The sequence below is a fragment of the Urocitellus parryii genome, chromosome 11 (assembly GCF_045843805.1).
Source record: "Urocitellus parryii isolate mUroPar1 chromosome 11, mUroPar1.hap1, whole genome shotgun sequence".
In the NCBI taxonomy this organism is placed as follows: domain Eukaryota; kingdom Metazoa; phylum Chordata; class Mammalia; order Rodentia; family Sciuridae; genus Urocitellus; species Urocitellus parryii.
In genome coordinates, this window is record NC_135541.1 from 107,316,085 (window position 1) to 107,332,416 (window position 16,332).

A 16,332-nucleotide genomic window follows, 5' to 3' on the forward strand; every position below is an offset into this window, starting at 1 on the left:
GGAATGGAACCACCATTTGACCCAGCTATTCCCCTTCTTGGACTATTCCCTAAAGACCTTAAAAGAGCGTACTATAGGGATACTGCTACAACGATGTTCATAGCAGCACAATTCACAATAGCTAGACTGTGGAACCAACCTAGATGCCCTTCAATATATGAATGGATAAAAAAAATGTGGCATTTGTACACAATGGAGTATTACTCTGCACTAAAAAATGACAAAATCATGGCACTTGCAGGGAAATGGATGGCCCTAGAGCAGAGTATGCTAAGTGAAGCTAGCCAATCCCTTAAAAACAAATGCCAAATGTCATCTTTGATATAAGGAGAGCACTAAGAACAGAATAGGGGGGAAGAGCATGAGAAGAAGATCACCATTAAACAGGGATGAGATGGGGGAGGGAAAGAGAGAGAGAAAGGAAATTGCATGGTAAAGGAAGGAGACCCTCATTATTATACAAAATTATAAGAGGAAATGAGGGGAAAGGAGAAAAAAAAACGAGAGAAATGAATTACAGTAGAGGGGGTAGAGAGAGGAGAGGGGAGGGGAAGGTAGGGGGGATAGTAGATGATAGGAAAGGCATCAGAATACAACAGACACTAGTATGGCAGTATGTAAAAAGTAGATATGTAACCGATGTGAATCTGCAATATGTATATGGGGTAAAGATGGGAGTTCATTATCTGCTTGAATCAAATGTATGAAATATGATATGTTAAGAGCTTTGTAATGTTTTGAACAACTAATAAAAAAATTAAAGGAAAAAAAAGTTAAAAATTTCAAATTTATATCGAGGTGTTATTTATTAAAATGTATAATTTCTATGTAATTTTTACATTTATGGAATTATTTAATAGCACGACTTTTTAAGTGAGTTTCATATTACCTGAATGTAATATTTTTATTAATCTGAAAGGTTTATTTTGACTGGAATATTAAGTACAATGAGTAAATAATGAATTTCTCATAATTCTGCAGTGTAATAATTTAAGGAAACAAGTTGAAAATAAAGGCAAGCACATTGAAGAGCTTCAGCAGGAGGTGGGTACTATTTATAAGTATTCTCAAAGTCAAACCAATATTTTCGCTATAGTTTTAGAGAGTGATACTTTCATTTCCATTAGTAAACTTAAGTCAGTGGCAGTATAAGTTTGAATCACTTTAGTACTAAATACAATTTTTTGTTTTTAATTTTTAACAGAATAAAGCCTTGAAAAAAAAGGGTACAGCAGAAAGCAAACAACTGAATGCTTATGAAATAAAGGTATTTAACATTTTAATTTTTTAAAACCCTAATATATACATGAGAATTTAGAAATGTTATGTCATTTATTTATACTGTAACAGTTACTTTCAAAGTTTTTCATCTTTCTGGATTGAAATCAATTCTTATAATTGTAATAGAATGATCACTTAAGTTTTAGTTGAGTTAGAATTATCAGAACAACTTAAAAATATATGTGGGTATTCTCTATGTGTGTATGTGTTCATCATCCTTACCCATATATTTAAAAGTGAATAAGCTGGGGGAGGAGCCAGCTTATTACAATATGATGGGATTTGTTGTTACATATCCTGTGGTCTAAGAGATTTGAGAGACATCAACTTTGTAGAAAACAAACTAAAGCCCTAGTAAGCATAGGATGTCAGGGTCACATTTGGTTGTTTTATTCCTAAGTCTTTAAATAATGGTTGATGTTTAGTAAGTATTAAATACATAGCTTGTTTATTTTTATGTTTTGTAGTACAAGGTTTTGAACCCAGGGCCTTGCACATATTAGTCAAATGCTCTACCACTGAACTGTATACCCAGTCCTCTTTTCATTTTATTATGAGACAAGGTCTCACTAAATTGCTCAGGCTGTCCTCAAGTTTGATGTTCTCTTGCCTCATCCTCCATACTATCTGGAGTTATAGGCATGTGCCACCATGCCTGGCAATAGTTTTTGAATCTTGAGTGGAAAATAGTGGTTCTCAGTGTACTAAATGTGTGCTTTTTGGAAGGTAATAAAATTTTTACATATTTTTAAAATATGTAAATGTGATTAAAAAGACAAATCTCATAAACTATTGACATTATATAGAAAAGTAGCTGATACATAATTTTGCACTTGTACTTCTGGGTAGAGTCAGGAGAAATGTAACAGCATTATTTGTAGTAGCTCCAAACTGAAAATAAAAGATATTCATCAATAGTATAAAGATCAGACAATAAAAAATGACCCCTGGATAATTGAAATGTTGTAATTTTAACAGATAAAATCTATATGCAGCTATTATAAACATGTTTAAAGACAGAAATGGTTATAATGAAATACTAAAATAGAGAATCTCAGTAAATAAACAAACTATAAAGGGAATTTAGGATTAAATGATCTAGAACTAAAAGTAAAATATTATAAAACAAACAAAACAATTTCGTATGGTCCTAATAATATATTTAGACAAATAAAGTGTTAGTACAATTGAAGCTGGATAAACAGAAATCATTCAATTAGAGGAACATAGAAACAGAGTAAAAAACAAAAAGGGGAATAGTGTCTTAGTGGTCTTGTAGAATATTATCAAATTTTAAACATGTAATTAGAGTATCTGAGAAAGAGGAGAGAAAAAATAGGGCAAAAGAAAATCAACTAAGGAATTTCTCAAAAATTTCTAGCTTTTAATAAAAACCATTAACTTGAAGATCCATGGCACTCGACAAATTCAAAGAAAGATAAATAGAAAATCATACCTAGGTACTTAGTTGAAATACCAAAACCAAAGAGAAAGGCAAACTTTTAAAATTAGATAGAAAAATGTCACGCTGTAGATCAGTGACACAAATTAGACTAACATTGTATCATAACAATGAAAGCTAGATGTCAGAGGAATGACATTTTTGAAATGCTGAAAGAAAGATACCACGAACTGAGAATTCTGTATGCAAGTAAAAATATCTTAAGTTGAAATGACCTCAAAATTTGCACTGTAAAGAATACTAAAGGAATTTCTTCAGACTGCAGAAAAATGACATAAACTAGAAACTTGGATCAATAAAAGGAATGAAAATCACTAGAAATGGTAAATATGTATGTGAATATTAAAGGCTATATATTTTTCTTCTTAATTTTTAGAAATACATTTGCACACACACAAACATGTATATACACACGTATATCTGCTTTAAATGTTTTCAAAAAGTTTGAAATTGTAAGAAAATTTGCTATTATAGAGTTTATAGATGTGTAACAACCATAGCACAAGGGATAGGGAAGTAAAATAGCCACTTTGTTCCAACAGTTTTGCATTATATACACAATATTATACAATATTCTTTTATCCCCACATTTTTATTGGTACATTATAGTTGTACATAATGATGGGATTTGACGTTACATATTTGTACATGTACATGATATAACAATATAATTTGCCCACTATCATGCTCAGGCACTCCCCCTCCACATTCTTTTGTTCCTTTTCCTCTACTGATTTCCCTTTGATTTTCATGTGATCTTACCCCACCTTTCTCTTTCCTCTCCAACTTCTGCATATGAGTTTGACTTATCTTGCATAACATAATAGTTTTTAGTTCTATCCATTTTCCTGCAAATGACATAATTTCATTTTTCTTTATGACTGACTAAAAGAAAACTTCATTTTATATATATCACACACTTTCTTTACCCTTTTAAACATTGATGTGCACCAAGTGTGATTGCATAGTTTGTTGTGAATAGTGCTGCTATAAACATGGATATGCATGTATCACTTTAGTATGATGACTAACATTTATATTCTTGATGATTGCCATTCTAACTTGTGTGAGAGATGAAATCTAAATGTAGTTTTGATTTGCATTTCCCTAATTACTAATGATGTTTAACATTTTTTTTCATGTATTTGTTGGCCATTTGTATTTCTTCTTTTTTATTATTTATTTTTTAGTTGTTGGACACAATATTTAATTTATTTATTTTTATGTGGTGCTGCTGAGGATCAAACCCGGGGCCTTGCATGTGCTAGGCAAGCACTCTACTGCTGAGCCACAACCCCAGCCCTGTATTTCCTCTTTTGAGAAATGTCTGTTTAATTCACTTGGCCACTTATTAATTGGGTTATTTGACTTTTTTGGTGCAAATTTTTTTTAGTTATTTATATATTCTAGATATTAATTATTTGTCAGAAGAATAGCTAGCAGAGATTTTCTCCTATTCTGTGGTTTTTTTCTTCACATTTCTAATTATTTCCCTTGATGTGCAGAAGCTTTTTAATTTGATTCCACCATGTGTTGACCCTGTGTTTTCTTTTAGGGGTTGCATAGTTTCTGGCCTTATTTCTAGGTTTGTGATCTATTTTGAGTTGAAGGGTCTAGTTTCATTCTTCTACATATGGATAACCAGTTTTGCCAGCACTATTTGTTAAAAAGGCTGTATGATTTTCTTTTTTTTTTCTTTTTTTTATTGTTGGTTGTTCAAAACATTACATAGTTCTTGATATATCATATTTCACACTTTGATTCAAGTGGGTTATGAACTCCCATTTTTACCCCGTATACAGATTGCAGAATCACATCAGTTACACTTCCATTGATTTACATATTGCCATACTCGTGTCTAATGTATGTTTTTGGCACCTTTATCCAGGAGTCAGACAACTGTGGATGTGTGGGTTTGTCTCTGTGTCTTATTTTGTACCATTGGTTTATGTATCTGTTTTTATGCCATTGTCATGTAGTTTGTGTTACTGTAGCTCTGTAGTGTAATTTGAAATCAGGTATTATGATGCGTCCAGCATTGCTTTTTTGGATTAGAATTGCTTTGCCTATTCTGGGTCTTTTATTCTTCCAAATTAATTTTAGGACTGTTTTTTCTAGTTCTGTGAAGAATGTCATTAGTATTTTGATGGGAATTGCAGTGAATGAATATATTGCTGTGTCTTCTTAAATTTCTTTCTTCAGTGTTCTCTAGTTTTTATTGTATAGGTCTTTCACCTACCTGGTTAGATTTATTCCTAGGTATTTTGGTTTTAGTTTGAGATAATTGTGGATAGAATTGTTTTTCTGATTTCTTTCTCAGCAGATTGGTATATAGGAAAACTTTTGATTTTTTGTGCTATTTTCATAACCTGCTACTTTGCCAACTTTGTTTATTAGCTCTAGGAGTCTTTTGATGGAGGTTTTTTTTTTTTTTTTTTTTTTTTTTAGATCTTCTAGGTACAGGATCATGTCTTCTGCAAACAGTGATAATCTGACTTGTTTTCCTATATTTATTCCTTTTATATCCTTCCCCAGCCTAATTGCTCTGGCTTGAATTTTGAGCACTATATTAAGTAGGAGTGGTGAGAGTGGACATCCCAGTCTTTAAAGAAATGCTTTCAGTTTTTCCCATTTACTGTGAGTTTGGGTTTAGGGTTTTCATATATAACCTTTATGATGTTGAGGTTGGTTCCTTCTGTCCCTGGTTTCTTTATTTTTTTTTTTTTCTCATGAGTGGGTGCTGAATTTTGTCAAAGGCCTTCTCTACATCCATGAGATGACTAAGTGATTTTTGTCCTTAATTCTATTTATATGATAAATTACACTTATTAATTTGTGTATATTAAACTATTCTTGTATCTTTGAAATAAAACCAAATTGCTCATTTAAGTTTTCTTAATGTGTTGTTTAACATGGTTTGGTAATATCAAGTAATTTTACACCTAAGTTCAAATGGATATTCGTTTGTAGTTTTCTTTCCTTGTTGTGTCCTTTTCTGGTTTTCTCTGAGTGATACTAGTTTCACAGAATGAATTTGTAAGTGATTCATCCCTTTCTATTTTATGGAATAATTTGAGGAGTATTGGCATTAGTTCTTTTTTAAACGTTTGGTAGAATTCAGCTGAGAATCTATCTGGTTCTGGACTTTTCTTTGTTGGAAGGCTTTTAAAAAATATTCTTTTTTTGTAGATGGTTACAATACCATTTATTTGTATATTTATTTATTTTTGTGGTGCTGAGCATTGAACCCAGTGCCTCACACTTGCTAGGTAAGCGCTCTACCACTGAGCTATAACTCCAGCCCCTGGAAGGCTTTTTAGTACTGCTTCTATTAAATTGCAAGTTACTGGTCTGTTTTCTATGTCTGTCAAGTTTTCTATGTCCTCTTGATTGAGTTTTAGCAGATCTTATTTGTCTAGAAATGTATCCGTTTCTTCTAGTTTTTTTAGTTTATTAGAGTATAAGTTTCCAAAATAGTCCCTAATGATTTGCTAGATTTCTGTGATGTCTGTGGTATTTTCTTTTCATCTCCAATTTTATTTGTTTTGGTTTTCTGTCTTTTTCTTTTGACTAAGGGCTTACCATTTAAAAAAAATCTTTTCAAAGAAACAACTCTTCGTTTTTTTTTATCCTTTGTATTTTTTTTTCAGTTTCAATTTTGTTGATTTTTGGCTCTGTTGTTAATTATTTCCTTCTACTGATTTTAGAATTGGTTTGTTCTTTTTCAAGATGTATCAGGATGTTGTTTAATTGGGAACTTTCTGATTTTCTTATGTAGTCACTCATAGCTATAAACTTTCATCTTAACTATGTTTATAGTGTCCTAGAGATTCTGATATGTTGTATCAATATTCTTATTTGAGTCTAAGAATTTTTTAATTGCTCCCTTGATTTTGTCTGTCACTCTTCATCATTCAAAAATACATTGTTTAGTTTCCATATGTTTATAGTTTCTATAGGGTTTTGTTGTTTGGTTTCTAATTTCATTCCACCATTATCTGATAAGATGCAAGGAATTTTATCGGTATTTGTCTAGTTGTTAAGAGTGGCTTTGTGGGCTAAAATATGGTCTGTTTTGGAGAAGTTTTCATAAACTGCTGCGAAGAAACTGTATTCAGCTGTTGTTGGATGAAATAGTCTATAGGTGTCTGTTAAGTACATTAGATTTATATTATTTTTCAGTTCCGAAGAGTCTTTACGAAGTTTCTGTCGGATAACCTCTCCAGTGGTGAGAGAGGTGTGTTGAAATCACCCAGTATTATTGCACTGGAGTCTCTTTTATATAATTAGTTGTACCCGTGTTTGGGGCATAAATATTTACTATTGTTATATCTTCTTTTTTGATTTTTCCCTTTACTAGTATGAAGTGACTGTCTTTGTCTCTCTGATTAATTTTAGTTTGAAGTTTGCTTTGTTGGATGAGAATAGCTAGTCCTACTTTTTGGGAGGCTCCATTTGCATGGTATATTAATTTCCATCCTTCCACTTTCAGCCTGTGGCTGTGTTTGCCTGTAAGATGCATCTCTTGCAAACAACATATAGTTCTTATATTTTAATCCATTCTGTCAGTGTATGTCTTTTAATTGAAGAATTGAGACCATTTACATTAAATGTTATTAGAGAGATGTTTATTAAATCCTGCCATTTGTTTCATTCATCATGCTTAATTTGGTCCTGTTTCTTATTTGGTTAGCTACTCTTCAATTGAAATTTGTTCATTTGAGAGCTTTGGAGTTTATTTTTGATTTTTCATGGTGGAGTATTTCTTTAAGTAAATTCTGTATTGCTTGGTTAGTACTCATGAATTCTTTTGTTTCTGCTTTTTGAAAGGTTTTTATTTTCCCTTCAATTTTGATGGATAACATTGCTGGATAATATCAGTCTTGGTTCACTGTCATTTTCTTTTAGAACTTGGAACACATCATTTTAAGCCCTTATGACTTTTGGGGTTTGTATTGAGAAATCAAAAGCTATTCTTATAGACTTGCCTGTAAATGTGACCTGATGTTTTTCTCTTGAGGCTTTTAAATTCTAACCTTATTCTGTATATTAGACATTTTAATTATAAGGTGTTGTGGAGAGATTCTTTTTTGATCTTTCTGTTTGGAGTTCTGAATGCCTCCTGTATCTAGATGTTCATCTCATTATAAAGGTTTGTAAAATTTTCTGTTGGTGTTTCCCTGAAGAGATTATCAGTTCCCTTAACGTGCATCTTACAACCCTCCTCAATCAGTGATTCTTAAATTTGGTCTCTTACTGTTGTCTCATGTATCATAACTACTACTTCATCGTCTCCTCCTCCTCCTCCTCCTCCTCCTCTTCTTCTTTTTCTTCTTCTTCTTATTATTATTATTTGGTACTAGGGATTGAATTCAGGGGCACTTGACCACTGAGTCACATTCCCAGCCTTATTTTTATTTTTATTTATTTTTTAGTTGTATTTGGACACAATATCTTTATTTTTATGTGGTGCTGAGGATCGAACCCAAGACCTTGCAAGTACAAGGTGAGTGCTCTACTGCTGAACCACAATCTCAGCCACTTATTTTTATTTTTTGTATTTTATTTAGAGACAGGGTTTTACTGAGTTGATTAGTCCTCACTTTTTGCTGAGGCTGGGTTTTTTTTTTTTTTTTTTTGTGGTGCTGGGGATTGAACCCAGGGCCTTGTGCATGCATGCAAGGCAGGCACTATACCAACTGAGCTATAGCCCCAGCCTGCTAAGGCTAGTTTTGAACTCAGGATCCTCCTGCCTCAGCCTCCTGAGCTGCTGGATTACAGATGTGCACTGCTGTGCCCAGCTACTTATTTTATTCTCTTTAATGCTATCTGAATTGAATAAGGCTGAACACTTTATTTTCCAGCTCTTAGATTCTGTCTTTACTATGAGAGACTTTCAACTGATCATTTTATTTGCTTTATTGACTTTCATTTCCAAGATTTCTGTTTGGTTCTTTGAAAATATTTCTATCTCCTTATTGAATTTCTTATTCATATACTTTATTGACTTTCTTAATTCTTCAGTTATTTTTCTGTATTCTCTTGGAATTCATTGATCATTTTTATAATGATTCTTTATCTGATATTTCATTTACCTCAGTACTTTTGGAGCCAGTTGTTGGGGAATTATGAACTGAGGAGGTATGGTATTTTATTTTGGTTCAAATTTGTTGTATTCCTGTGTTGGCTTTTATGCATCTATTCAGAGGGATTTCTCTTCTGTTTTTATGTGTAGACCTTTTTAGGGTATAGTTTTCACTTGCCAGAATGTTCTAAAGACATCTAGATGGATACTCCATTATAGGTGTGGCATCTTCAGCCTCTGGTTTTACCATAGCAGATGTCTGTAGGATGTCTATAGTGAGGACCTGAGGGCCTACCCCCTAGCCATATCTACTGATTGTTAGTTTGGATTTTTATATAATCTATTCTTTGTATTAAATTAAAGCTGGAGATTGTCATTAATTTGTATGTGGAGTAAGGTTGTGCTTTTAGTTGAGTTTATTTCAATAGTAGAGTTTCTACCCTCGAATTTGTAGTGTCTCTGTAGATTCCCAGCACCTCATCAAATAAAGCTAAACAAACAATAGCAACGACCAATGGAAACAATAAAATAAATACCCAGTTCTATTATGACATATACAACATTACCACATGAAATGGGAATGTGTGGTCAGTGATTGTCATCAGTAAAAACAATAACCATGAACTTGATCTGGCTTTAAAGCAAACAGCAGGTATTAACTATGTAATCCACAGAAGTAATAATTGCATCAGCATTAATGGTGGGGGACAGGTGTTACATAAACCAATTAATTCTAAAATATGGTAAAATACAGTTAATTAAGAGAAAATGTGTTAGGAAAGTAGAAAATAGTTTATAATATTAAAAAGTGAACAGAGAGAATGCAGAAGAGAGGTAGCAGGTGATGTTTATAAGAAAGGAAGAGGAAAAACAGGAGAAATGAAGTAAAGGGGGAGAGGAAGAGAGAACAATAGAATTTAGCTGTTAGGAGAAGAAAAGAAAGAGAAACAAGGTAAACAAATGAAACTAAACCAAACCAAACCAAAATATAAAAACCCCAAATCCTAACTCTCAAAAGATAAGGCAAGGAAAAATAACTACATTAAAAAATCCAAAAAAAAAAAAAAGAAGTGTGTGTGTGAGTGTGTGTGTATCCTGAACCAATAAACAAAATCATCTTTTACACACATACAAATGGGCATACACACACACACAACAAATGATTTTTTTTTAAATGACAGAATTATCTCCATTGAGGTTGTCAAAGTAGTTGATAAGAATGGATGGTCACTGTCCATGACAACCTGTCTCTTTCTGTTTGAGCTATATACTGAGAGTGAGCAAGGGTTGGGGAGTGTTAACCCCTTCCACTTATTTATTTATTTATATTTGTTTTATTATGTTATACATCACAGTAGAATCTGTTTTGATAATAATTATACAGGCATGGAATATATTCTACTTTAATTTGGATCCCATTCTTGTGAATGTACACAAATGGTGAGATTCATTGTGGTGTATTCATATATTTACATAGGAATATTATGTCAGATTCATTCAACTTTCTTTTTCCTGTCCCCACTTTCTTTCTTTCATTCCCCTAGGTCTAATCTACTGAAATTCTTTTCTTACTCTCCCCCACTTATTGCGGGTTAGCTTCCACATATTAGAGAAATTAAGCCTTGGTTTTTTTGAGATTGGCTTATTTCACTTACCATGATAGTCTCCAGATCCTTCCATTTACCAGCAAATTCCATAATTTCATTCTTCTTTATGCCTGAGTAATATTCATTGTATATATACACCACATGTTTTTTATCCATTCATCCATTGAAGAGAACCTAGGTTGGCTCCATAGCATAGCTATTGTGAATTGTGCTGCTCTAAACACTGATGTGGCTGTGTCACTGTAGTATGCTGATTTTTGATCTTTTATATATATACTGAAGAGTGAGAAAGCTGGGTAAAATGGTGGTTCCATTCCTAGTTTTTGAGGACTCTTCATTTTATTTACCAGAGTGGTTGCACCAATTTGCAGTCCCATCGACAATGTATGAATGTACCCTACATCCTCATCAACATTTATTGTTACACACACACAAATAAATAAATATATATATATATATATATATATATATACACACACACACATACATATACTATATATATATATATAAGTATTAAAAAAATATTTTTAAATGTAGGAAGATACAATACTTTATTAATACTTTATTTATTTATTTTTTATGTGGTGCTGAGAATCGAACTCACTGCCTCACATGGACTAGGCAAGTGCTTTATCTCTGAGCTCCAGCTCCAGCTTTGCTTATATACTTAATAATTGCTATTCTGAATGGATTGTGATGAAATCTCAGTATAATTTGCATTTCTCTAATTCCTAGAGCTGTTTAACATTTTTTCATATATTTATTGACCATTCGTATTTCTTTGAAGTGTCTATTCAGATCCTTTGTCCATTTATTGATTGGATTATTTGCTTTTTTGGTATTAAGTTTTTTGAATTCTTTGTATATTCTGAAAATTACTGACCTATCTGAGGTGCAGGTGACAAAGATTTTTTTTCCCATTCTGTAGGCTGTCTCTTCATGTTCTTAATTGTTTCCTTTGCCATGAAGAAGCTTTTTAGTTTGATGCCATCCCATTTATTGATTGTTGATTTTACTTCTTATGCTTTAGGAGTCTTTTTTAAGAAGTCAATTCCTGAGCTGTTATGTTGGAGTATTGGGCCTACATTTTCTTCTCGTTATGTATAGGATTTCTTGTCTGATTCCTAGGTCTTTGATCCACTTTGAGTGGAGTTTTGTGCAGGATGAGAGATAGGAGTTTACTTTTATTTTGCTATATGTGGATTTCCAGTTTTCCCCGCACTATTTGTTGAAGAGGCTTCTTTTTCCAATGAATATTTTAGGTATGAGATAATTATTTTTGTGTAACCCCTTCCTCTTTTTGTGTTGCTCTCTGAGTTGCACATTGGAGTGGCCTAATTCTGAAGCTTGGTGAAATAAATCTCAGCTTCCCTCTTCATCAATATGAGGGAGAGTGAAGTGGAAAGTACTGTCAGTTGGAGTTTTATTTATTTATTTATTTATTTATTTTATTTTTTTATTTTTTATTTTTATTTTTTTGGAGTTTTAAATTAATTAATTTATTCATTCTAATTAGGTATATATGACAGCAGAATGCATTCTGATTCATTGTACACAATTGCAGCACAACTTTTCATTTCTCTGGTTGTACACAATGTAGTGTCACACCACATGTGCAGTCATATCTGTACCTAGGGTAATGATGTCCATATATTTTTTTAATTTGTAGTTGTAGATGGACAGAATGCCCTTATTTTATTTGTTTATTTTTATGTGGTTCCGGGGGTCGAACCCAGTGCCTCACGCATGCTAGGTAGGTGCTCTACCACTGAGCTACAGCCCCAGCCCTCATGTCCATCTTATTCCACCATCTTTTTTTGCCTCCATTCTCCCTTCCCTCTCCCTCAGTTGGAGTTTTGTCTGCACAGATCAGATGGGTGCACTCCCAGTGTGAGACTGCTGCAGATTTCTGTGTGTGGGGGTTCTAATAGGTGGAGCTTAGGTCTAATCAGGCCTGAGGATTTTGTTGGGTGGTGTCTGCTCTGGACAGATTAGATCAACATACTCCTTGGGCCTGGCAATTGCAATCTCTGTTGAGTTACTGGATCTCAAGAACCCTTCTAAGAATTCTACTCATGGGACAGGGGAGCAAGTTCTCCACACACTCTGCTGCCCATGAACACAGCCTTCCCAGACTTAGTCCCTGAGTGTATTTACACTCACCTTTTCAGATTCCTGACCTGCTTCACTGGGTCATGTGAGTTGCCAGACTTAAAGGAGAAGTAAGTTGGGCTTCCTTTTGATTTTCTGACTTGAACCCCTGGGTACAGTCTTTTCTGTGACTGTTTCACTCATAATCTCCTAAGTCCACCATACAGTAGGCACTTGCTGGGACAATGTGACAGTGTTTACTCTGATTTCTTAACTTCTGAAGCAGCAGCAGCTGCAGTATGGCTGCTTCAAGATGGCTCCCTCCTCAACTGTCCATGGTCAGTTGAGAAGCAGAGATCAATTTTCAAGCACCAGTGCACAGGGCACCATGTGGATCAGCTAATTTCAGGCTGCTTTTCTGAACTGAGGTTTTTCTATACCAACTCTGTGTGTCTCTCAGTCTTCTCCCTCCCTCTATGGTGAACTAGTGCTATTACCACGGCTCCTGCTATAATGGGCTTGGCTCCACTATACATTTTCTTCTTTGTTTAATGTACCCGAATTTGGGTCTCTAAGACACTCTGACTCTCCAATATTGAATTTTAGTGAAATCTGTCTTTTACCTACTGAGGTAAAGTACTCTTTTTGCTTGAATTCTGAGCCATGGAGCAACTAGGCATACAGCCTTTTTCTATTCCATCATTTTGAATCAGTTTGTTTTTGATAAATTGAAGGTTTGTGGTAACTGTATGCTAACCCATTTTTTCTAATAGCTGAGATCACCATTAGCATCGTACCATTCTTTCTAATAGTTGAGATGACCATTAGCATTTTTCAGCAACAAATTATTTTAAATTTATTCTGTTTGTTGGTTTTTAAAAATATTTTTAATTTCTTAAAATTTTTAAATTTCTTTACTGGGGAGTGAACTGAGAGCCTCACTCATAGTAGGCATGCACTTTACCACTGAGCTATGTCCCCAGCCCTAAAGTATTTTTAAATTAGAGATATAAACTTTTTAAAGACAGTGCTATTAGACAATTAATAATATGTTTTAAACATAACTTTCATATATACCAAGAAATTAGAAAATTCGTATGACTCACTTTGTCATGATATTTGCTTAATTATAGTTGTCTGGAACCAAACCAAAAACCAAATCTCTGAGGTATTACTGTACATAAAGTATTTTATTACTATATGAGTAATAAAATGCAGATATTGTCAGTTCTGGATTAGAAAATCAAGCCCAGACCATATACTGCTTATGAGAGCCATAATATTATTTAATTTAAAACCACAAAGAGATTGAAAGTAGAAAGATGAAGAAAGGTATACTATATATCATGTCAGCAGTAACATAAGTAACCTGGAATAATAATTTTAATAACACAAAAAATAGATTTAGAGACAAGGAATAAAAAAAGCTTATAAGGATATCATTCATAATGATAAAGGTGTCAGTTCATCAGAAATATATATCAATTGTTAATATATTTGCACATAATAGAACTTCAACATGCATGAAGCAAAAATTTAAAAATCAAAAATAAAAAAGACAGTTTCTTAATCATAGCTGGAGATTATTGTACCCCTTTTTCAATGAATAAAATATCTCTAAGGATATAGACAATATGAACAATACTATTAGCTATTTTAAGTTAATTAACATTTACAGAACACTATACCAGAAATGGTAAATTCTGTTGAAGTGAACACTTACTAAGATATAAACCATATGCTGGGCTATAGTCGCTATGCATCTCAAAAGATACAAAGAATGTTCTTTTAGTATAACAGTGAAATAAGAAATAATAATTCATAAAATATCTAGAAAGGTCAGAATATTTGGAATTTAAACATTATACTGGGAAATAATTCAGAGGCCAGAGAAAGAGAAAAAAAGCAGAAATTATTTTAAATTGAATGATAGAAGTAAAATATCAAAATTTGTGGACACAATCAAACCAGTTCTTTTCTTTAATATTTATTTTTTAGAAGTAGTTGGACACAATACCTTTATTTTGTTTATTTATTTTTATGTGGTGCTGAGGATCGAACCCAGGGCCTCGCAAATGCCAGACAATTGCTCTACCGCCAAGCCACAATCCCAGCCCACAACTAAACCAGTTCTTAGAAGGAAATGTGTAGATTTAAATGTTTATTTTAGAAAAAAAGAAATGATCTAGATTTTCATCTAGAAACAAAACATTGAGCAAATTAAATTCACAGAAAGTTGACAAAAGGAAATAATAGAGATCAAAGAAACGAGACATAGAAAAACATAAGTAAAATTTATTCCTTGAAAGTATTAATAAAGTTGATAAATTCCTAGCAGGAGTGACCATGAGAAAGACATGGAGGAGATAGGAGAATATAAATTTTACTAAAGGCAGAAATAGGTTGTTATTAGTATAAATACTACAGCCATTCAAATTCTAATAAGGGAATGCTACAGATTACTTGATTTCGTGCCAAGAAATGTAAAACTTAAGTAAAATGGGCAAATTTTCTGTATATCTACTAATCTTCCTACCTATCTTTGGTACTGAGGATTGAACCCAGGAGTACTCCACCACTGAGCTGCATCTCAGTCCCCTTTCTGTTTTTTATCTGGAGACAGGGTCTTGCTAAGTTGCTGAGGGCTGGCCTCAAACTTGCAATCCTCCTTCTACTGCTTCCTGAGTTGCTGAGATTACAGGTGTGTGCCACTGCACCCAACTTCTTATTTATCTATTATGGAAATTGAATTTGTCACAAAAAATCTTCCAGATAAAAACCTAGATCTGGATTTCACTAGTGAATTCTGTCAAACACTTCAGTAAGAAACAATACCAGTCTTCCACAGACTTATGAAAAATAAAAGAGTAGGAACTGTTCCTAACTTGATACTAAATACTAATGAAGACATAACAGGAAAGAAAATTATGATCAACTGTCCTTATGAATATAGATATAATATCTTTAATAACATATTAGTAAATCTATGTTAGTGAATACATATAAACCATATTACATTAAACAAGTGGAATATTCATCTTAGCAGTGTATGGTTGGTTTAAAATTTGAAACTCTTAGTATAACTTAATTTACCATCTAAAAAAGCAGAAAAATCATGTAATATTAGAATAATTGGAGAAAAGCATTTGACAAAATTGTTAACACTTATTCATGATAAACTAGGAATGGAAGAGGACTTTCTTAATCTGAAAAAGAACATCTACAACTAGCATCATACTTAGTGATGAGACTGAATGCTTTCCTTTTAATATAAATAGTAATATCAGCTCTCACTACTCCTATTCAATATTGTATTATTCAAGTTCAAGCCAGTATAATAAGTCAAGAAAAAGAAATAAAGACATACAAATTGGAAAGGAATATGTAAAGCTGTCTCTCTATAAGTGTCATATTGTCTACATTAAGATCTACATTAAGAACTTCAATGTTTTTACAAAGTCGCCAATGACCAAAAACCAATTTCATTTCTATATATTAACAGATACTACTTGAAAAATGAATTTAAAAAAATATTTAGTTTTTAGTTGGAGTTGGACCCAATACCTTCGTTTTATTTACTTTTACGTGGTACTGAGGATCGAACCCAGATATTCCCAAAGAGAGGTTTATACCAAAGCACATGCTAGGCGAGTGCTCTACCATTGAGCCCCAGCCCTAGCCCTTGAAAAATGAATTTTAAAGCATAATATCATTTAGGGTAGCACCAAAATTCATATAATAGAGATAAATGAACAAAATATGTGCAACACTTTTCACACTGAAAAGATTTAAACATTCCTGAGATC

General features: G+C 32.9%; 1 protein-coding gene across 1 annotated transcript in view; it reads left to right on the top strand.

Annotated features, from left to right (window-relative positions):
• Sycp1 (synaptonemal complex protein 1) overlaps positions 1-16,332 on the top strand; it is a 114,651-nt gene that overhangs the window by 70,929 nt on the left and 27,390 nt on the right. The window contains exons 22-23 of the mRNA XM_077791408.1: positions 982-1,044; positions 1,205-1,267. Of these exons, the coding sequence (XP_077647534.1) occupies positions 982-1,044; positions 1,205-1,267 (126 nt within the window). The remainder of the gene's footprint in view (positions 1-981; positions 1,045-1,204; positions 1,268-16,332) is intronic.